The sequence below is a fragment of the Thunnus maccoyii genome, chromosome 17 (assembly GCF_910596095.1).
Source record: "Thunnus maccoyii chromosome 17, fThuMac1.1, whole genome shotgun sequence".
Classification (NCBI taxonomy): domain Eukaryota; kingdom Metazoa; phylum Chordata; class Actinopteri; order Scombriformes; family Scombridae; genus Thunnus; species Thunnus maccoyii.
The window spans coordinates 11,799,783-11,821,820 of record NC_056549.1 but is presented as its reverse complement, the minus strand read 5'-3'; the positions used below and the strand labels follow the sequence as shown (position 1 = coordinate 11,821,820).

At 39.1% G+C, this 22,038-nt stretch overlaps 1 protein-coding gene across 2 annotated transcripts; it reads left to right on the top strand.

Moving 5' to 3' along the window:
* The first annotated feature begins 992 nt into the window (after nt 1-992).
* Nucleotides 993-21,692, top strand: cipcb (CLOCK-interacting pacemaker b). 2 transcript variants are annotated; one of them, XR_006092067.1, is made up of 8 exons: nt 993-1,167; nt 4,875-4,908; nt 5,007-5,203; nt 5,319-5,395; nt 5,517-5,546; nt 5,622-5,690; nt 9,307-11,748; nt 12,522-12,599. XR_006092067.1 is itself a non-coding variant. In XM_042390471.1 (4 exons), the coding sequence occupies exons 2-4, from the start codon at nt 12,601-12,603 to the stop codon at nt 16,382-16,384; spliced, it is 1,212 nt and encodes a 403-aa protein (XP_042246405.1). In that variant the 5' UTR covers nt 11,363-11,748; nt 12,522-12,600; the 3' UTR covers nt 16,385-21,692. The 2 variants fall into 2 exon arrangements, 1 of the variants encoding a protein (XP_042246405.1); XM_042390471.1 differs by lacking the exons at nt 993-1,167; nt 4,875-4,908; nt 5,007-5,203; ... (1 more) ...; nt 5,517-5,546; nt 5,622-5,690 and adding exons at nt 12,799-12,971; nt 15,455-21,692 and having other exon boundaries at nt 11,363-11,748; nt 12,522-12,709.
* Nucleotides 21,693-22,038: the final 346 nt, after the last annotated feature.

Genomic DNA, 22,038 nt, shown 5'->3' with positions numbered 1-22,038 from the left:
CTCAAGCACATTTCAAAATAAAGGGAAACTAATGACTACCTTCAAGATAAAATACATTAAAATTCCTAAAATGGTTAGCTGTAAAGTATATGTAGTTTGTATTAAATGGGTTAAAACTTACAAAAGTGCTGGTATTTTTCTTTAACACACTACATTTTTGTTTAGACTGCACTTCTTCTGTTCTTCTGTCAGTACGTGATAAACATCAAGTTAACAAATGAGACAGAGATAAAAAATCATTATGTAGAACCAAAATATAAAATTTGAAATGGGAAGACAGACTTTCATTTTCTGAACTGTTAAATTGGAGAATTCATTACAATAACTCACTCAAGAACAGTACGGCAGCTGGATTGTTGATGGCAAGATTTTAAGATTCAAATGTGGTTTTCATCACAGTATTGCATTGTCAGCAAGTTTGTAGTCTGTGGGTGTTATATGTGAACATATGTAGATGAATATGTAGGTACATACAATATATATGCCAGTGTATGGGTTACAATTAGGCTATGTGTGGAATTATTTATGAATTATTGTATGCTTAAATGTTTTTAATGTAGACTCTTGGAAGATTAACTAATGGGCTAAAAGAGATCCAAATGAAATCAAATCAATCTTCTGTTTATAATAGTTTATGATAATGTTTTATCTATACATTAATTATGATGTTTATATCCATAATATTCATAAGTCCATAGATAGAAAAATAAGTGTGTGTGTCTCTGTGTGTGTGTGTGTGTGTGTGTGTGTGTGTGTGTGTGTGTGTGTGAGAGTGTGAGAGAGAGAGAGAGAGAGAGAGAGAGAGAGAGAGAGAGAGAGAGAGAGAGAGAGAGAGTCAGACAGGCTGGAGTAACTTACATCATCATTTCTTTTTTTTTTTTTAAATTAAATTCATGTTTCGACTCTCTTCCATTGATCATCAGCTGTATATATATGTTCACGAGTCAGGCGCACGCTCTCCATCCCAGCTCGCGCATCAGCGGGAAGCGCGCGCCAATCAAAACTTCCAGCCGCGTCACAAAATCGACCTCTTTTATAGGCGTTTTCATTTGTTTCTGACCGACTGAAGAAAAGAGACGATAACTTGTCCTCTTTGGCAACATGAAAAGTTTCTTCGTAGTCTTACATTTTTTAGCGCTTCTTCTGGTGCAGCTGATACCTGCGCAGGTAAATCAAATAACTCTAAAACAAGCATTATTGATTATTTTTCTTGTTAAGATTGGAATTTACTTTTGTTACTTAGGCGATTTGTTATTTTTCAAATTGACTGACTTGTGAAATTCCTTTTGAAATTGTGTTAATTTTGTGACATTGTGGATGCGTAGTGATGGAGTTTTCTTGTCTTTTTTTTCAATCACTCCTCTAAATTTGACTCCTTTTACTATCACTATTTCATTTTTACTATTACTAACTATTACTGAAGCTAACAGGAGTCAAATTTTAATGTTTTTTTGCTCTGAGATGATACATCTGTTACACTCTCCAGCCTTTTTATGCACTATCTGTATTTTGACTGCCTGTGCCCCACCATTAAGATACCATCTGCATTGAGGGGTTTAGGAATTGGCATGTTTACAGTCATCTGTACAGATAGTTACTGAACCAGCTGTATCAGATGCAGCTGCTGCATGTTTCTCTGATCCGGATCGAGATAGAGAGGTTTATAGAATTACATATCTGAGAGCGAAACTGTGAAAAACTCAACCAAGTCTGTGAGAGAGAGAGAGAGAGAGAGAGTGCACAGCTTGAGGTGCATCAGTAAGTTTGGAGAAAGTTGACTCTGCTGAATCAAGCGAAGGCTGTGGTTTGGAGACGCTGTAGCTCCAGGTTCTGCTCCTCTGGATGTGACGTTGGTTAAAATACTCCATATCTCTGGTTTAGCACAGGTGCAATTGCAGACAATTGCACAGTGAATATGCCATATAGGGAAACTGCATTGCAGTCTCTTAGCACAGGAGGTTGAAAGAATGAACATTTAAAGGGAACTTATGTGTTTAACAAGGGTTTGTGTCTTCAGGGTAAGAAATCATGAATAGAAATCTTAATATTTGTACTAAAAATGCTACAAAATTTGTTTTTCTGTGCAGAATAATGTATGTGCAGAGTTAGACACTATAATGAAGTGTTCAAATGAATCTGCCAGAGGTGGAAAGTTTCTCTGTACTCGCCAAAAATCTGAGTTTAAGGCGTGTAAGCATGATTTATGACATCACAACTAGTTTTGGAAGCCAACTGTGATCTAGTATGCAACTTACACAAGTGTGATGTGGAAACTTGAAGCCTCCAGTACAGTTACACTGAAAATTTAGTTTTCAGTGAAGTAGGAGACGTCTTGCATCCAGTAATTAAACTTTGTAAATGAACAATATTTACATGTTTATGGATTCTGGTTTGTTTTTTTTAATGAGGAGGCAGGAGTAGATGTAATTTTAAGAATTCTTCACTAGTTAACTGAACCTTTTTGTGGAAAAAACCATATCATACACAAACTATTATTCAAAGCAAGGTTTTTTATGTATCTTAAAACATGTTTGGAGGAATTTTTTAAATGATGAGAACAAAACCAATCTACACTTTGTCATATAACATGAATGGCACTGTGCATGTAGGGCACAGTAGTACTCCACTGATTTTACACATGAAGCTCAGTTAACTTGTCAGAAGGAGTACTACTCAACCTCTGTGAAGAGTTGCATAATGTTGTCTGTGAGCTTTCTAAAGCCTGATGATAACCCTAATGATGTCATCAAGGTTATCTGGGATTGTGTCCCCTGTTTTTGGAGCTTAAACAAACTCGAGTCGTGATATCCCGACCTCTGCTGCTTCGATTCTGACGGTTTCTTTTTCAGCCTGTCTCTTGTGAGTCCCCTAAATTAACAAAAGTGCAATGCTAAATCACTGGAGTGCCCTTTTAAAGAGGTTTTCCAAGATTGCAACGACCTTTGCATTCAAGTGTCAAAGGTTTGCCTTGTAAGCTTGAACTCTATACACAATAAATTTTAATGAAGTTGGGATCTTCAACCACTTCTTTTCACCTGCCTTTGGCGTTTCAGAATCAGGTCAAGCCCAGCTTGCAGTCAAAGTCAAAACTCTACTAAGAGATTCCCATTTTTAGGTTGATAACTGGGGGAAAAAAACAACATCCACAAAAATCTGAAGACAAGATCAAATCTGGACAGTGACCTTGGCAAATACTTTGGTTTACTAGATTCTTCCAAATCAACCGCAATAAGACTTCAGTGTTTTCAGTGCACTAAACCATACACCTTCAACTATTTGTCTCTTTGGTGGAAATCTGAAAATAAACAGCTGACAATGACCAAGTTGTCTTTTTTTCCTTTAATGAAAAACCCTGCAAGGGATCAGCACAACAGAGTGTAATTGCAGACTGATGTCAGTTACAAAGTGTACTTACTTTTTATAGGCGAGGATTGTGGTAAATATATTAGAATGTGGGTGCAGTACTGGATGGCATCAAAGCTACCAACTAATTAAAAAAGAACTGTAGTATGTCCAAGATGAGGCTACTCCCTACTCTGATCCAGTGTCAAATATAATTAGCACAGATGGTTACATGTTCCATAGTTATACAATATGAGTTAATCAAAAATGCAATAACTGTTTGTGTGATGCAGAGGATATAAAGTATGGGTTTTCCATTACATCTCTTAAAACACTGAACTAAAACATACTGTACACGTGACACTTCAAAATCACATATAAAGAGAAATAGGAGGAGAGGTGGAGAAAGTGGGATTGAGAAAGACGTGAAATCAAAGGAAAGAGGAAAGCCAAGATCAACTTAACACCCCTATCTCATGTCATTTTTAAAATTTTTGTACTGTATTAAAATAACTGTTGCGGTTTGCCTTCGAAACTGGGTTTAAATTTTTGAGGGAAAAAAGCAAAGAGGAGAAAGGGAAGTGAAGATGCACAAATTTTTTCCATGATTCTCGCTCTTAGTGGAAAAACCGACAATCCATTTTAAACACAGTATTTGTGGAGCTCATCGTGATTCATATCCAGTGGCGAACCACTTTATCATCACATTGTGTTATTCCTGTATGTCTTATCTGCATATCCTACCCTCATTACAGCTGTTGTTATGCATCTGGGTCATCTAGGTTTGGGCTGTAAACATAAAAATCCTGCAGTAAAACCTGAAGCAATTCCCTGCATGTGACATTTAGGAAGACAATGTTCCCATCACTGTTCTCGGAGATAGAGGCAGATAGAGGGAGGCATGGGGAAAGCAGGAGAGAGGTGAGGAGTCAGAAAGAGATAGTTGATATTCAAAAGAAAGAGAGAGCCAAGATCAACTTTGCACTTGTGTTTCTGCTCAATTTGTCGTTCACAAAATTCGGGAACGTTGCCTTTGTGAGTTGGAGCCCGGGATTGTGAGAACTTACCAAAATTCACGCTGTGTCATGATTCTGCTCAGTGCTATCCTTTGTTTTAGCAGTGTTTATTGTGTGTTAAAACTCCCATGAGTCAAGGCAGCAGCTATTCTTTGCTGTTATTCTTTGCATACTTCACTCCTTGTGATAATAAACCAGCTAGTATTCAAAACAAGTTGAGAAATCAAGTGCACTTTTGTTGTTGGCTGGCTCATTTTTGCTGCGGGCTTTTTTGCCGATTTGCAAGCAGTGGTACACTCCTCAAACCATGTGCCGCATCACTGTTTATATTAGGTTATTATGAGTACACTACTGCTTCTTTGCCACAAGAGGGAGCTCTGCAACTGCTCCATGAACCCGCTGCTATTCTAATCATTCATGTTCCCACTCTTTTCTCACCTGTGTCAAGTTTCTCTCATTACAACCACGCTTACAGTATTTTTATGAAATAAACTTTCAAAAAAATGTATTTTGCAGATTTCAAAACAGCCAGAAGAGAGTCTCTCAAGAGGTAAAAGTTGTGCTCATGAAACTGTAATGCAATCATAATTTGACAGTTATCATTCGCTTGCTGTTAGACCTTATTTAAATATTCAACTTGTCTCGTAGTGATGGAGTTCCAGGAGGTTTGGGCGAAGAGCATGTGTCGACCCATGGAGCAGTTGGTGGATGTGGAGCAGGAGTACCCCGGAGAAGTGGAGCACATCTACAAACCTGCTTGCGTCCCACTTTGGCGATGCTCCGGTTGCTGTGTCGATGAAAGCACGGAGTGCTACCCTACCCTTCAACGCAACATCACTCTGCAGGTGTGGAAAGATCTTTGTTAACAGAAACACCTGGAGGGAGATTTAAATGTGCACTTTCTGTTAACATTACATATATGGTCCTCTATTCAGTTTCCTCCTTTATTTCGTTCCTCAGGTAATAAGGATTCATCCCATCAAATCTTTGCAATATGTGGAACTCACTTTTGTGGAGCATCAGACATGTGAATGCAGGTAAATCACTGAGAGTCCATTGTTTGTAATAAACACTAAATGCAAATTGAGATGCAAATGCAAATGTATACAGTGCAACTTACTTCCAGTTCTCTATGCTTTTTTTTCCCGCTGTTTTTAGACTCCGACAGAATCTTCTAAATAATAAAAGGTCAGTAGATGAACATTTCATCTATCAGACTTGAACACATCAATATTTTCATTGCACTTTGCTCTTCCTTCATAGCAGCAGTGAGTCTATCAAGAACAGATCTCGGAAGAGGAAAAACAAGAAGACAACAAACGGATGTGGCAAGTAAGAGATGGATTATCCCCCTGTGGCACATACACACACAGTTTCATAATGTTTGGACATTCATTGCTATATTTATCACCTTTTCCTCCACACTGTCAGACTACCAAGGACAGATGAGATTAAACAATATCACAATATATCGTGTTGCTCTCTTCTTGGGAGGCCTATAATCTGCCAACCACTTATGATGAGCTTGTGCTTCTGAGCGAGGCCACGGAGCATTCATAGCACAATAATCCAAGGCCGCTTATTGTTGTAACCAAGGACTATTGAGATTAAAAAACACATTCACATATCAGGAAAAAAGAAAGAACAAAATAAAGAAATAAAGAAATTTTATGTTTTATTTTCTCTGGTAGTCAGGACAGCTAGCTCACATAGAGTAAAGCTTTGTATTCATAGTTTTATCCCATTCAATCAGTACATAGTACAGCATGACTCATGGCAGTATAATGGTGCAACTGGAGTAAGAGTTTAACAGCAGGGGAGCTTGATTCCAGCCTTGAAACCGAAACTGACCAGGGGAAGGGATACATCCGAAAAGCAGCCAAATCCACCTTGTGAGAAAGTGACCCGATGAACTTTTAAGCTCAAGCAATTCAGTCCCAGAGCACTATCAGACACAGCACCTCCTTTTTACAGACAGACACGGGAGTTTCGTGTCCAGTGAGTTTGGTGTTTTGTTTGTCTGTGAGCTCCCTCTTTTGACGTAAAGGTCAAAAGGGCAGCGTGTGTCACGGATAATCTCTCCATGCTTCTCTCTCTCTCTGCTTTTTTTTTCCAATTTACCAAGGGATATTGTTGTGTAACCAATTGTGAAAGAGTGCACAATGAAGACATTGCCTTAAAGAATGAAATTCCCAAAATAAATATTGGTAACTAAAAAAGGCTACAGTGTGAGGTTTCAAAATTTTAAGTGGTAAACAAGTTGTAGTGTAGTGTTAAGAAGTGATTCAGTTAAAGGCTAGATTCTTCCTAAAACACAACAATACTCATTTGTAAGTACATGGAAACTGTCTTTTGGTTGCTGTTGTCGTTCCTCATGTCCATAATGCCATAAAAAGATCCCTTTAACACGACAACTGAAGCTGATATGAAGCTGGGTTGGAAGAATCAAGTGATTATCTTCATTAAAAGTTCATTATTATCAGTATTGGCTCAGTCATTTAAGTACTTTTCCTTCTTGGAGAACAAGGAACACTGGTTTGAAGCAGGTGGGATCGGGTGATGATGAAGCAGTGACTATAGGGTTTCACCATCTCCTCTGTTAAGAAGAGATGGTGAAGCCAGAATATGGACTTTGGAAGGCTGTGTTTGATGTGGGTCTGCAAGTTGTCCCACAAAAGTATTTTATGTAGGAGCCTGTGTGTGGCCATGTTGTTCTCGCTGTTGTCGAGTCACGTGCAATGCTCGTGCCGCACCTTGACTTGCCTTGGCTTACATTCCTTTGTAAACCATAGCTTAGGTCTACGGGCCCATCATCACATAACCCTTCCACCCCATCTTTAGTGGTCAACAGTCGTTTTAATTTCTGCCAGACATTTTACTTTCCTCCAGCAGATTCGGAGGGCCCACCCACTGCTTGATGTCAGTACTGAACATAAACTCAACTAGATTTAAACATCCTACGTAAAACTTGAGGGGGATACAAATTCCCTTTAATGGCGCCATGATGGCCTCATTCTTGTGACAACCTTAAAGTGAATGTTTAGGAATTTATCTCAGTGGTTCAAGAGAACATTTTGCTTTTTCACTCTACAATGAGGCACTCATGAAGGGACCTCTGACCCCTCGGCCCCGGGTGTGTGCCTTGTGGGCAGGGCAATGGTGTTCTGTAATCCATTCATGGAGGAGTCAAAATGATCATTCCAGTTGTGACTTGCGGTTTTGAGACAGTATTTGGGCTCATTAGTGGGTCTCATAATCCCCAGAGTCCACTTGCATTTTGGAACTAGCTGTACCATTGCCTGTGGAGAACTACCAAATGTAGGATGGGGAAAAAAGACTGGAATGTACTTTCAAAAGAGGGACAAAAGCTGCTGGACTGATGATCAGTTGTTTATGTTTAGGAGGCTCATCTATTAGGGAAAAGGCAAGGCAAGGCAGGTTTATTTGTATAGCACATTTCAACAACAAGGCAATTCAAAGTGCTTTACATAGAGCATAAAAAGCATCAAAACAGAATATAAAAGCAACACAAGTAAAAACACATATAAAAACAATTAAAAAGTGTTAAATTTGGAAATAAAAAGAAGCTAAAAGGGAATGAGACAGATAAAACAAGAGAATAAAAGTTACAGTGCAGTGTAAAATATTAACCCTCAAATTTGGTTTAATAAAAGGCAGCGGCAAACAGAAAAGTCTTCAGCTGTGATTTAAAAGAACTGAGAGTTGCAGCAGACCTGCAGTTTTCTGGGAGTTTGTTCTAGTTATGTGGAGCATAAAAACTGAAGACTGCTTCTCCATGTTTAGTTTTTACTCTGGGGACAGAAAGCAGATCTGTCCCAGGTGACCTGTAGCAGCAGATCAGAAATGTATTTTGGCCCTAAACCAATCAGCGCTTTATAAACCAACAGCAGTATTTTAAAATCAATTCTTTGACAGATAGGAAGCCAGTGTAAAGATCTGAGAACTGGAGTGATATGATCCACTTTCTAGGTCTTAGTGACGACTTGAGCAGCAGCGTTCTGAATCAACTGCAGCTGTCTGATCGATTTTTTAGGGAGATCTGTGAAGACAGCGTTACAGTAGTCAAGTCTACTGAAGATAAATGCATGGACAAGTTTTTCCAAATCCTGCTGAGACATAAGTCCTTTAATTCTTGATATATTCTTCAGGTGATAGTAGGATGACTTTGTAATTGTCTTAATGTGGCTGTTGAAATTCAGGTCTGAGTCCATGACTACACTAAGATTTCTGGCTTGGTTTGTAGTTTTTAACATTATCGACTGAAGCTGAGTGCCGACTTTTAAACGTTCCTCCTTGGCTCCAAAAACAATTGCTTCAATTTTGTCTTTGTTTGATTGAAGAAAATTCTGGCACATCCAATCGTCAATTCGTTCAATGCACTTACTCAGTGCTTGTATTGGACCATAGTCCTCTGGTGATATGGTTATGTACATTTGTGTGTCATCCGCATAACTGTGGTAACATATTTTGTTGTTTTCCATAATCTGAGCTAGTGGGAGCATGTAGATGTTGAACAGAAGAGGCCCCAGAATGGAGCCTTGGGGAACTCCACATGTCATGTCATGTGATGTGTAATTACCTATAGAGTAATTAAATTCACTCTTAGATCATATTCACTCCAGAGACATTTAAATAAGGAGTAAGATAGAAAACATAACTTCCCAAATGGGTTCTCAAGGTCCTGCTTAAAGACAGACTCAAGAAATGTTATGTTATGTTGTATTTAGTGATGCCTTTGAACATGAGATTTAATTGCCTCAGTATATATTCTTTTCAATTTGGAGTTTGAATCAGGTTTCTTTATTGTTAGCGATTACCTTTCATTGAATAGTCATAATTCTGTTGATGTAGGGGGAGGGCGGGGTAAAAGGACTAATGTGTTTTTAAAAAATTCAATTTCTTTTATTGTTTGTTTTTGTCTCTCCAGGTGCCATCAATCCCTCAAAACAAGATAGGACTTCACTGATTCACACATCCATCCAAAGTTTAATTTGGATGAATGACTTTGTAGAGGTGAACAACAGCACATCTGGGGACTGATCGCAAAGACTATTCATCTTCTACATCTATCTAAACATCTTTCCTCATCTTGTGCATCCGCTAGATGTTCAACTTGGCATCTTATCCATGCATTGTTTTCTTTTTTGATTAAACAACCGTATCAAACTCATTTAGCTCTGATTGCTGTTGGTAATAGCCAACAATCCCTGTCAGTTTTCATTTCAAAACTCCTGTTTCTTTTGTGCGGGGTTTTAAAAATAGACAGGATACAACATGTCAGAGATACAGAGATAATGGGTGGAATGCTTAAAGCTTATCAGTTGCCAAGGGGGAAGGATTAATAATAATAATAATAATGTAAACTTTATTTATATAGCACCTTTAAAAACAGAGTTTACAAAGTGCATTGACAGACAAAGCAAAAGCAGGATACTCAGAAGGCAATCAGTAAAGTCAAACAAAAGCAAGACAAAATTAAGGTAAAGTTAAGATAACATTAAAACAAGAAGACAAGAGAGACGCGAAAACACAGTAGAGAGAAGATAAAAGGATGATTAAAGATAAAGACATTACATTAAAAAATGTAAATATAAATACAAATAAAAAGAATAAAAGCAAGAAAGACCTCCATCCATCCTGAAGTGTTCACTGATTATCTGTTAGATCAATGGCAACAATCAAAGAGAGGCCAGAGACCTTCTCCATAACTTCATTTTCATTGTGACTTTTGCAAAATGACTCACGTTGTTATAAATGTCATACATCCCATTATGTCCTCCATTATTTATGCAGCTATGGAAACAGAAAACAAACTATCTATGTGACTTCCTCAATGTAATTGTGTTATTTCAGCTGTGTTTCTATGATGAACATCTACTGATTCTGCCTAATTTTGAGACATGATAAGTTCCTGTAATAAAATGCACTCCAAATACGAGGAGCCTCTGTCTTATCTTCATTTGCCTTGGTAGATCATTAGGGTTGGTAACATGTGAGGACACTGTGTATCACTCTGTATCTGAAAAGGCTCTGTAGTAAGCACATTGTTAACAAAGCACAGGGGGTCACTGGTATTCATTGATTTGGACAGCATTCACAGCCTTCCAGACACATATTAGATGACAGTGTGGTTAGAGTCAATATTTATTCTGTTCTGTTATCAAGCACATGTTTTAATTGTGACCTGCCAAGGGACTGCGGATGAAAATTAACTGTAATCTAACTCTGGTACAGTACATCAGATGGTAACATTTACTGTATGTTTAACAATGTACATGGTCCCTTACAATTAAATGAATAAATAAACAAACAGTTAAGCTTCCTCACAAAGTAATTCACCATGCAGGGTCACCAAGCTCGCCAGGCTAACTTTGTTGAGTGATGAAAAATCATTAAAATGTATGACTGAATCACATTCATAACCCTGATGTTCACGTTTTGTTTCGTAGGTTTCAACTTACTACGAGGTATAATCTCTTTCATATTGTTGGAGAACTTTCCATTATTCTGCTCTCACTGTGCTTAATGGTGGTTATCTTCTGTTCCAGTTTGTTATTACAGGCTTGGGAACGGACTGTCCATAGTAAAAGTAAATGCAGTTTAGAGCAGCGTGCCTGCACGTGAGGACGTGTTGTTCTGAGGGGTGGTTGTGTTTACTTCTTCCGACACGCAGCAGAGGAGACTTGCTCAGCTTAGCTCTAGGCCTTCCAGGCTATTATATAATACACCAGAATATTACACTCGAAACCTCACGTCACCAGGCTCCCCGTCGACACATTTGATGTGCCTGTACAGGACTGTACACTTCCCGGCTGCACGCCGAACACAATGTCCTTAACTTGCCACACATTCGGCAGCGGTCACGTTTTTAAGCTGCTGGCTTCGCCGGCCAATCAGGAGCCAGGAGACAGGCACAGTGGGCGGGCGTAGAAGCCTAAAGAAAGTGACGTCACATGTACTCTAGACAAAGCCACGCCCCAAATCGCCAAATATGGCAGAATGGCTGCAACGAATATCCTGTCCTGTTACACTTTTCGCCATCTAGGAACAGTTGTCGGTTGGTTAGGCGAGAGCAACCAGGTCGCTACTAGCCTACCTTGAGTTTGGATGTTCCCAGAGGACAAGTAAACGGTAACGGTTAACGATTGTTGCCACCTTGCTCCGCATGTGACCGAGCGGACAGGGGAGGGGCGGTGTGTCTCGTGGAGAGTACCGTGGGACGCCGAGTTCTAGTACAGGCCGGGGCAGCAGCAGCAGCAGCAAGCGACCGCCACACCAAGAAAAACAGTCGGTAGGCACCTCGACCGGGGGGCAGGCTCGGTTCCCTCAGCTTTGTAAACAGCGTCGTCGGACCAGCGCCAGGAGAAAAGTACGCATATTCTTTTGTGTGTCCGTTTTGTGGCGTTTATGTACCCGTTGTCCACTTCGTGTCAGTTAACGCTAAAAGCTAACATTAGCTTTACATTCAATGTTAACGCGTAGTGCAGCTAGACAAAGTGCTTAACGTTACTTGAATTGTTCGTCCGTCTTGTTTGCATTTTTTTTTCAGTTTCAGTTTTTCAGTGTTTCAGTTGCTTGCAGCTTGGTTAGTTAGGGCGTCAGACAATGTTTTTAGTTACCCCAGTTAACTAAAAACACCCTGTACTGTCATACAGCTTTAACGTTTTGTGGTTGTTAAAGATGTAAGTTAGTGCCATGCTAACAAAGTTAACGCTACGTAATAATGTTATATTTTTTTTTAGCTATCTCAATATTTTGATATCTGTATTTTGTGCAGCTAAGTTAAAATTTTTGGTGTTTTCATACAGTGATTTTAACGCTTACTCGCTCGAAACTATGGGTGGCTTTTAGATATGCTCTTTGTGGAAAAATTATGGCCAAACAGGAAATAATACAGGCTTGTTCATTACATTCACCTTAAAAAACTGCAATGCCGCCTTTGAGCCCAGGATGAGTTGTTTGTATCACATCATAGTATTAAAATAACAAAAATACCATATAATGATATTGATATCCTGCCCAGCTCTAACTGAACATGTCATCCAACACCTTTTGTGTCATATATATATATCAAGATACAACTCCGCCATCTGTCATTGACATGAAAAGAGGGTCTACTCTATGTTGTCTGTTGATTCCTAGATTTACCCTCTGATATGCTGATGTAGTTGTTGTGAGAGCTTGTGGAGCCAAGGATATTGTCAGTACAACAGGAAAGAAGATGAGCACCAAAAGGAAGGCAGAGAGTCACTCAAGGGCAGAAAACAGACCTTGCATCATGAAGTCTGGAGACTCCCGAGCTGATTCAGAGAGAGACTCTGGATTCTCAGGTTTGAAATCACCCTTGCCACAGTTTAATGTGCTTTAGTTATAAAGTTTGACTTAATGAACCCAAGTCACTCCTCTTCCTGGCCTGTAGATGCAAGCTCAGAGCACATGAGCTCAATGGACACTACTGAGGACTCACCCTGTTCTGTTGGGGGTCCACAGACTCCAGGCTCAGGGCCCCAGCCCTCTCAGCTGGCTGTGGTGGGAGGCTCCTACTCAAACCTCTCACCAATGATTATCATGAACAACGTTCTTCTTAAGCAGGTATGTGGCTGCTACACCGCAAAACCTTAACTCTGTAGCGTAGACATAAAAAAACTGTGATTTCATTCATTCTCACCTTTTAACTTCAGGCAGTGGTATGATTAGGTCACAAGTGACAGTCCTGTTTTATTGCGCCTGTGTTTAAAGTTGGATCGCGGGACTTTTGTCTCCCCCTTCTGGCAGTGAGAAGAATTACAAAAACACTGCTAGCATGCTTACATCATAGGCTCCGCCGTAGCCTACTCTGACGCTACTGTTGCGGCTGTAAAACAATGGATGAATTGTTTTGAGCGTCGCACAAACCTCTGCAAAATTACTTGTGTCAGTATCAGAATTTGATCCATTCGGTCCAAGTCTAGAAAAGCTGCACAGTTAAATTATTTTTTCCCCATTCAAGTTATCAGAGAGCTAAGCGGAAGTTAACCACTCGGCTGGTGGAAGTTTCTAGTGTGCATGCCCTGCCCATAGAGGATGTGCAGTATGCGTTCATCCGGCCAGCGTGGGAATGTCAAACCCGACACCAGATTAGAAACTCTGGTATACTGAAAAATAGAGAGATTCACCTGCTGGGGTTAGGCTTAATCACCATTGTGTGAAGTCATTTGGCAAGGGCTTGAATGTAACAGACGTTCATTTATATGTAAAAGTTCCGCACTGCTGGTTTAACTTGAGTGTGTCTTCACTGTCTAGTCACAGTTGCCTGGAATGTTTCACCAGAAAAAGGCTGACCATTCACATAGTTTCAAAACTCCTTGCTGACAAACAGCAGATAAGTAGAAGTAAAGTAGAGTTGGCTCAGTTTAATTTATTTTAAAAATGCAATTGGAAAAAAGGCAGGGCAATCAAAAAACAAGAATGACTTTATTTATTATTCAACTTTCGAAGATGATTTCTGCCACAGTTTGTTCAGCAGAATTAAACTTAATGGTCTCACTCTAGTCTGTGTTAAACCTTCTTGTTTTCATTGATTAGTAGAAATGGCCTTTTTCCTCATCACATTGGGGCTTTTCCCCTATTAATATGTAATTAAGGCTGCAATTAATGATTTTTTTCAATATTGATTAATCTGTTGATTATTTTGTTGATTAGTAGATTAGTTGTTTGGTCTATAAAATGCCAGAAATTTTTCACAAAGCTTAAGATGCAACCTAAAATGTTTTGTTTAGTCCTGACCAACATTCACAACACAAAGATATATATGTTTAGTTTACTATCATAGAGAACTTAAAAGGGACCTATTATGCTCATTTCCGACTCTCTATTTTTATTCTGGGACTCCACTAGAGTAGCTTTACATGATTCACAGTTCAAAAAACTCCTTATTTATCATACTGGCCCTTTATGCAGCCCCTCAGTTCAGCCTCTGTCTCTATCCGGCAGTCTTAGCTCCTGTCTCTTTAAGCCCTCTTTGTTCAGCGAATCAGTTAGAAATAATGCAGGGAGGAAGAGCACAAGCAGAAACAGCCACAGTGATGATGATGTTTGATGAAGAGCTGCAGACAACCAGCACACCTCCAACAGGTAAAAAAAAAACCACTCACAGGATGCCAGCTCGGTTTGAGTCATGGCTTGGCGTGACTACCCCCAAAACAATGGAAAAATGCCATAATGTTAGTGGAGCGGAGCAGTGAACTCGCACATTGTGTGTGGAGCAGATGACCATATAAAGAAATCTGCCACGAGCTGATGTCGGCTCAGGCTGAAAGTAGAAAAAAACGTTGGAAACCGAGCGTTCAGAGCAGTTTGAAGCCAGTGCTTTTTGCTCATAGAGATTACTTCTACATACATTTACCTCATTATTTGACACTTTGGCCACGTTTAATATGAACATCCGACATTGTAACATCATATATATATATGACAAGAAAATAAGGAAAAGCATAATAGGTCCCCTTTAAGAAACCAGAAAATACTCAGATTTTAAAAGCTGGAACCAGAGAATTTCAGCATTTTTTTTCTTTAAAAAATGACTCAAAATGACGAATCGATTTATAAGAATTGCCAATTAATTTTCTGACGATCGATTAATCAACTGATCGTTGCAGCTCTGTATTTATTTATAAGCAGAAGGTTTCTGTTTTATAACTACGCCTAAATTTAGTCATTTATCAAGTAAAAATGTAAATTGTTAGGTTCTTCTCATTATTAAGTTAACAATATGTTGAATTGGAATTTGGCCGCTGGTCAATAAGTAATTCATTTGAAGGAAACTTTTTGTCCAAATTTGTAATGGGCCTGTCTCAGTGTTTAACATTTCACAGACTAAATAATTAATTCTTTATTTAGAAAAAATATCTGAATATTAACTGATAATGAAATGGTTATGCGTAGCCCTAGTTGGTACTTTGTCATTTTGTTTGTCAAGAGTGTTTTTTTCTTTGTGTGTCAATGTAAATAGTAAAAAAAGAAAATGTGAATTGGGTAAATGCTTGTCATGGACCTGTCATTAAAAGCATTCCATGTTGACTGTTTTGCTTTCGCAGCCTGGAGATAATCCTCCTGCTCTGAAGCCCTGGGGCTATAGCCCCACAGTGGAAGTGGTTCAACCAGTGGTCCAGCAGCCTCAGGTGGTTTTCCTCCAGCCTGTCGTCTCTCGTCAAGCTTCCCCTGCCTCCAAAGAAACCTCTTCTAGACAAAGACGTCCGAAGAAGTATCTTCCAATCCTGAAATCCTACCCCAAGATTGCTCCACATCCCGGAGACAGTTCTAGTTCCTCAGGGAGAGGAACTGCCTCCTCATCTTCTTCCACTTCCTCCTCCTCCTCTTACTCCTCTTACTCCTCATCGTCTACTTCAGGGTCAGAGAGAGGTAGCAGTCTGACCTCCAACCAAAGAGAGAAGCATAAGAGAAGTCTGTGTGGTGGTATTGCCAAGTCTGGCTCAACCACTCCTATTCTGCCTGTTACCCCCAGCACAGTGTCTCCTCTGCTCCAGAGCCGACTTTCTCTCCCCACAACAGAAACCAGCTCCAGCAGTAGTCCTGCCAAGGAGAGGCCTTCATCAACTGTCAGCCAGTCAGAGCTTACCCCCTCCCTGTCTTTCACTCACACCACTAGCTCCAAAAACCTGCCAATCTCTGTCTCCCAGGCGGTCACCCTACAGGACAGCTCACCAGAAGAATTTAACCACAGTGACAGTGATGCTGATACAAAGAGGAAGCGCTTCTTCAACACTTACAACATCCTGAACAAATCTGGCCTACTAGACATCACACTTCGCACCAAGGAGCTCCTCAGGCAGAACCGACGCACCCAGACTGACTTAGACCGGCTAAAAGAACACACAGACCTCTTCCTCCAGGCTCTGCAGAGCGGTGACACCAGCATTTGTGTTAAACTGCAAGCCAGCCTTCAGGAGGAAGACCAGGAAAAAGAGAAGGAGAGAGCTGCTCAGATCAGCTTAAAAGAAGATTAGACCTAGACTAGTGCTAGACGGTAAATCCTGTAGACTGGCATGGGGGGAAAAGCAGGCCAGGGTTGGGGGGGGGGGGGTTGGAGCAAACAGACAGATGGACCGAAAGTAATGTGCTCCACAATACACACCCCCACCCCCAGACTCTTTCACACAGTGTGCTGTGGCCTACATTTTGGCTGCCGTCTGCCGTAGGGCCCTGACACACCAAACCGACCTAAAAGAATTCGAGTTGATAGACTTTTCATTGCTTCACGTCTTCTGTTAAAAGTTGCACTGTAACTCATTGCAAGGCTGTAGCTGGAGGTCAGTTGACCGCCAGCATGCACATACAGTATGTTCTGCACCTGTGTGAGAGGAAATATTTTAGTCAGCAGTCTGCATCTGTGATTCAGGGAACATCACGGAAAGGGAAGCAAAACAAACTATAATAATATTTTTTACCAGTGTGTTAAAATTGTCCTATTGTTATATGCTTAAATTATGAATTGTGAATACCAATGTTTCTCCTTTTTTTAAAAAGTTGCAATTGTATTCTTTGCTTTGTCAGCCTGTGGTCCTAAAAACGTGGAGTGGAAAATCAAGGAGAAACCATGCTAAATTAGTAAAATTACACATTTGCTGTGTTGAACAACCAGTTAGAGAGCTCTCTCTAATTGCCTTTTGCCGCCGTTTCAAGTGCCGACGTGTCCCAGAAGTGAAAGACATTACAAAAACTATGGGCGGTGGGTGGCTGCACACATTGCCTGGTAGCTAAGTGTTGGCTTGGTGTGTCAGGCCGTAAAGGTCAAACGAGGACAGAGCCACAGCTCACTGTACTGCTATCCTGAGCCTGACTAGATCACTTCCACTGAAACTGCCTCTCTTCTGCACAGAAATGTTCTGCTCATTGGCAATCAAGACCCAAAAGCCCTGAGAGATTTGGATCTAAGGCATGAAGGGATAAAAAACTTTTTTTTTTTTTTTTTTACTGAATGCACAATACAGGCTCAATATCTGAATACTTGATTGAAGCGCCTAACAGGTATTTCATCTAAAACTGACAAATCAGTCTCATAACATTCAACAGTTTTCCATTATTGCTATGTTCTGCTGTGTTGCCTAATAGGACATCCAGTAAACGGTCATGGTCTGTACATAATATAAATTGTTTCATGTAGCAGTTATGTAATATCTATGAATATGAAAGGCTTATGGACATGTTTTCATGTCACATTGAATGTGTTCAAGGCCTCTTACCAGTCAGCATCTTTAAATAGACAAATATGTGCCTAAAGTGTCTTTAGTTCCTGCTGCATTGTGAAACTTGGTGATAGATTTGGCACGGTCGGTTTCCAGTTTAGCATTCCCATCCTGTTCTAAGTGACAGTGCAAACTGGCTGTGAGCTCTAAACAAGCTACTCAGAGGCTTCCTTGTTTGTTTAAAGGGTGCTTCCTATAGTTCAACCAGTTATCAGTGTCTTGGGTGAAAGTTGTTATTTGTCTTTGTGTGTGTGTGTGTGTGTGTGTGTGTGTGTGTGTGTGTTTTTATATGCACATAGATATAATTTAAAGTGGCGATATTGTCTAATTTAAGTGCACACTTTTTTTTTTACGTTTCTTTCTATTGTTTTTTTTTTTAATGGTATGAAATGACTCATTGTGTGAACCTTGTGGAGACCATTAGACAAGCATCAAGTCAGTTTTCTTGATGAAGACCAGTTGTTGTGCATTAACTTCGGGCCCTGTAATTGTATTTGACTAAGAAAGCCCAACAATTACGTCTAAATTAGGAACATTTGTGGAGTTTTGGGATGCTGCATTAATAATTTTTTGTAAGTTTATAAATCATGGCCTTAATATCCAAGTTCAATGTATATCACAGAACTTTACATTTGCACTAAAATGTTCTGCGAGTAGCTCTGAAGTCATTTCTGAGCAGAATTTAATGGCAGCTATGGTTATTAAATTGAGGCAGACTGCAAAAGTCTTTGTTTAACTTGAAGTGCATTATGAGGCATCATAAGCACATTACAAGTGTATAAATATTATCTGTATAGAACAGACATTTATAACATTTACATGAATTTTATGACATTGTCGGATTTTTTTTTATTACCAGTAGTTTTCGCATTATTAAACATGTTTGTGTATTTTACTATTATACTATTTGATGTAATAAAAATAATATACTTGTGCTTATGTTGACTTAAAATGGCTCATTAACATCTCAACTAAGGGATTCTTTATATTCTACTTTTGCAGTCTTAACCAGTGTGCAACAGAATGTAAATACAGTTCAGATAAAAAAAAAAAAAAGTTCATTTACACTCATGAAGGTCATGTAGTCTGTTTTTAAAAAAAAGTTTGGCACATTGAGCACATTGAATTACGCCTGTCGTATGAAATGTGCAATATAAATAAATCTGACTTGACTTGACTTTGGAAATCTTTGTCACACAAACAAAAACTCAGATGTTTGGGTTCGATAAATTTGTTGTGGGCATTCCTAAAACAACATCTCATCAGTTTTGTTGTATCTCTCTCTCATTTTTTTTTTTTTTAAATCATCCTGTTTTGACTCTCAGCTTTTATTATAAACAGACCAACATTTCAACAGTTATGTCTGTGACATTTTGATTCTGAAAATGACACTAGCAGATGATATGTTAGTCTGTTCCAACAATAAACGCTGATAAAATAATTAGTTTTCAGTTTTTAGTCACTCCTGACCCAGAGCTGTAGTGTGTTTTAGGTCATTATCCTGCTGGAACACCATGCTGTGTCTAATAATCAACCCTCTGGCTGATAGTTTGAGGTTGCACTGAAGACGTTTGAGGTCAGCTTACATTCTCCACCCATTTTCTGCAGTGCACCACTGCTGCTGTCAGCAAAACAGCCCCAGATGCATTGTATCTTTTTGGGGTTGAACGTCTCACTATCTCCCCTCCAAACATAGCGCTGGTTGCTGATAACTGACCCCTTCAAATGGATTTTTCTATGTGTGTGTTTTTGGCCAATTTCGTTGCAAGTGCAGCAGATTTTCATCTAATGGGGCATAGTTGTATTTTCTAAAACATGACAGACCTGTTGCTTTAGCATGAAGTGAGTGACATCCTTGACTTGTATAAATCTACTTTCTCATATCTTCACTCCTTGTATCTTTCCATCATCATGAATGTGGCTCAAGTGAATGAATACAGTCAACTTTGTTTACACAGGCCGATAAATTCCAGCAGGAAAATATGTTGAGGTCATGTCACGGTGACATTGTAGACTTTGATACACAACCAAGTTAAAAAAAATCTTAGTGTGCAATGTGGTTATAATTTAATCCAGATGTTCAGAAGACCCACAATTCATTTATGAGGGAACCAAAACGTGATTTTTGTGTTTGTGTGAATATGGCACATGTTTTCCAAAAATGTCAGAAAAAGAAGTTGCAAACATGATTTAAATTGCTACCTGCCATAATCTACATGTCTCTTACAACCTCACTTGTAAATCTTTTAAAATTCTCAAATCAAAAGTTTTAAAAGCCACAGCTCATTGCAAAATAATTGTGAATGCATGGAAAAAGACAGACAAGACTTGTGAATTTCCATGAGGGTATAGTATTTGTGCTTCGTCACTGTAATAGATCCAGTTACGTGTTCAAATGCCACATATCCTTAAAGGTATACGATGCAGGATTTGTTGGTTGGTGCTTGTAAGCACCAAAAAGCATTCAAAGTTGGCCCCTCCTTCCCGGCTCAGAGACAGAGACAGATGTGACCTGGTCGTTAAATTACAAGTCCCGACCTCTCACCCTGTGCGCTGTTATTAGCTGGGGGCTACACACCCACTGCCCTGTGGTTGACACCTAGAAGCGTCCAGAACACAGCAAAATAATAAGAAAATACAGGCAGAGGGAGATCAATACACCGCTATACTTCTATTGGGTCATAAGTGAGGATTGAGAGGGATTTGTATGAGTCTATACATTGTTTTTTGAAACAATCCTGCATAGTCTACCTTTACAGAGGGCCTTGTTGAGACACTCCAGCCAGGACGGCGGCAAGACTGCTGGCATTTGTTTTTGGTCTTTTGCCTTGGCCAAAAACAAATGCCAGTGTGTACGTGCCCCTTTTACAGCTGTTGTATTGTTCAGATTTGGAACTCTACCCATGAAAATATTTCTTTTATTTCTTGGACCAATTATGTGATAATTGAGGACAACAATTGAACACATCTCACACATTTACCTGAATTTAAAATTAGATCACTTTTAACTCTTTTGTCCTCCTTAATCAGATGGCGTATGTTGATATTTTTCTTTCTTAAAGATTCACTGTAAAGTCTGAAAATCTTATAATGGTATAATGGCTAAAATTAGATCCTGTACTAATACTGCCAGTGGAATAAATGATGCTACTGAAATATCGAAAAAGATCAATGAATTTTTGGCTGAAAATAGCACAAAAATATGCTGGTAGAGTCCATCTTTTTAAATAGTTTTTCTTGTCTGCTGTCATCAGCTTTCAGTACAACACATTTACTTATTAGATCGTTCCCATCTGCTCACTGGAGTCTAATGTTTGGCTTTGTTTACATGGATCCACCCTACTGTGGTGACTCCTGGATCCTTGAAACATGTGTTTGACTATTTATTGACCGAACTGTATCAAACCATTGTGTCTGATGCCACTAATATATACTACATGACGTGTCACGGATTGTTGTTGCCGTTATTGTGACATTTTCTGTTTTTACATCCAAAACAAGAACTTAATAATTGAATAAAAAAAGAGTAAAGACTGGTGTTTGTACAGTAAGACCAGTGTTAGTCATTTTCTAACACTGGATTTTGAGTTTCTCATCTAAACGTCGGCAGCTTTGACTCCTCAGTGCATTTGAGTCTGCCTTCTTTCATTTTAAAGATGCTGTTAATGTTTGTGAATGTTTTTATCAAGATGATTCAGTAGTTGCACCACCAGCAGAAAATGAACATTATAGCCCAAATAATTTTGTTTTTATGCTAAACCAAGAATTGTGTTGGGAAAATGCAATAGATTCATTTTGTGGAATTATGCAGAATGAATGTAGTGTGAGCTCGCCGGCAATCTTTTTTTTCTTAAACTATGTAAACTGGTAAATAAGATGGATGTTATAATCCTCATTGCACTAAAACGTCTGAGGACATTGGAATTGTTGTAATTAATGGATAACTTCAACTATTCAAAATCAAAGATCAGTAGAGTCAGATTGAGAAAGGTTTTTGTGTAAAATGTTTAGGGCTCTTTTTGTACATGTTAGTCTCATTGCTTGTTTAATAAATGTCATTCCAAAGAAACACTTGCGGTTCGGTATGATGTTATACGCCTCATGTTGATGTGCTGTTGAATCTTGGAGAAATCTGAAAAACATGAAGACTGAAGTGTTTATTTCTCCACACACCTCTCTCATCACTAGCAAACTGAGAAGAAGCAAGAGGTTAAATAGAAATCTGTGCTCTTATAGCACAAATTAACTGTCAACAATATGTGGACTTTACAAGCACAGGAGACATTTCAAATTAGATTTAATCTAAATCTCCTTGCTTGACGCAAATACCCTAAATCATTGACTGTATGTGCCTTAATTTGATTTAAAATGAGATCCTGATTACTATTTATGGACACCTGTGGTTGACACACCAT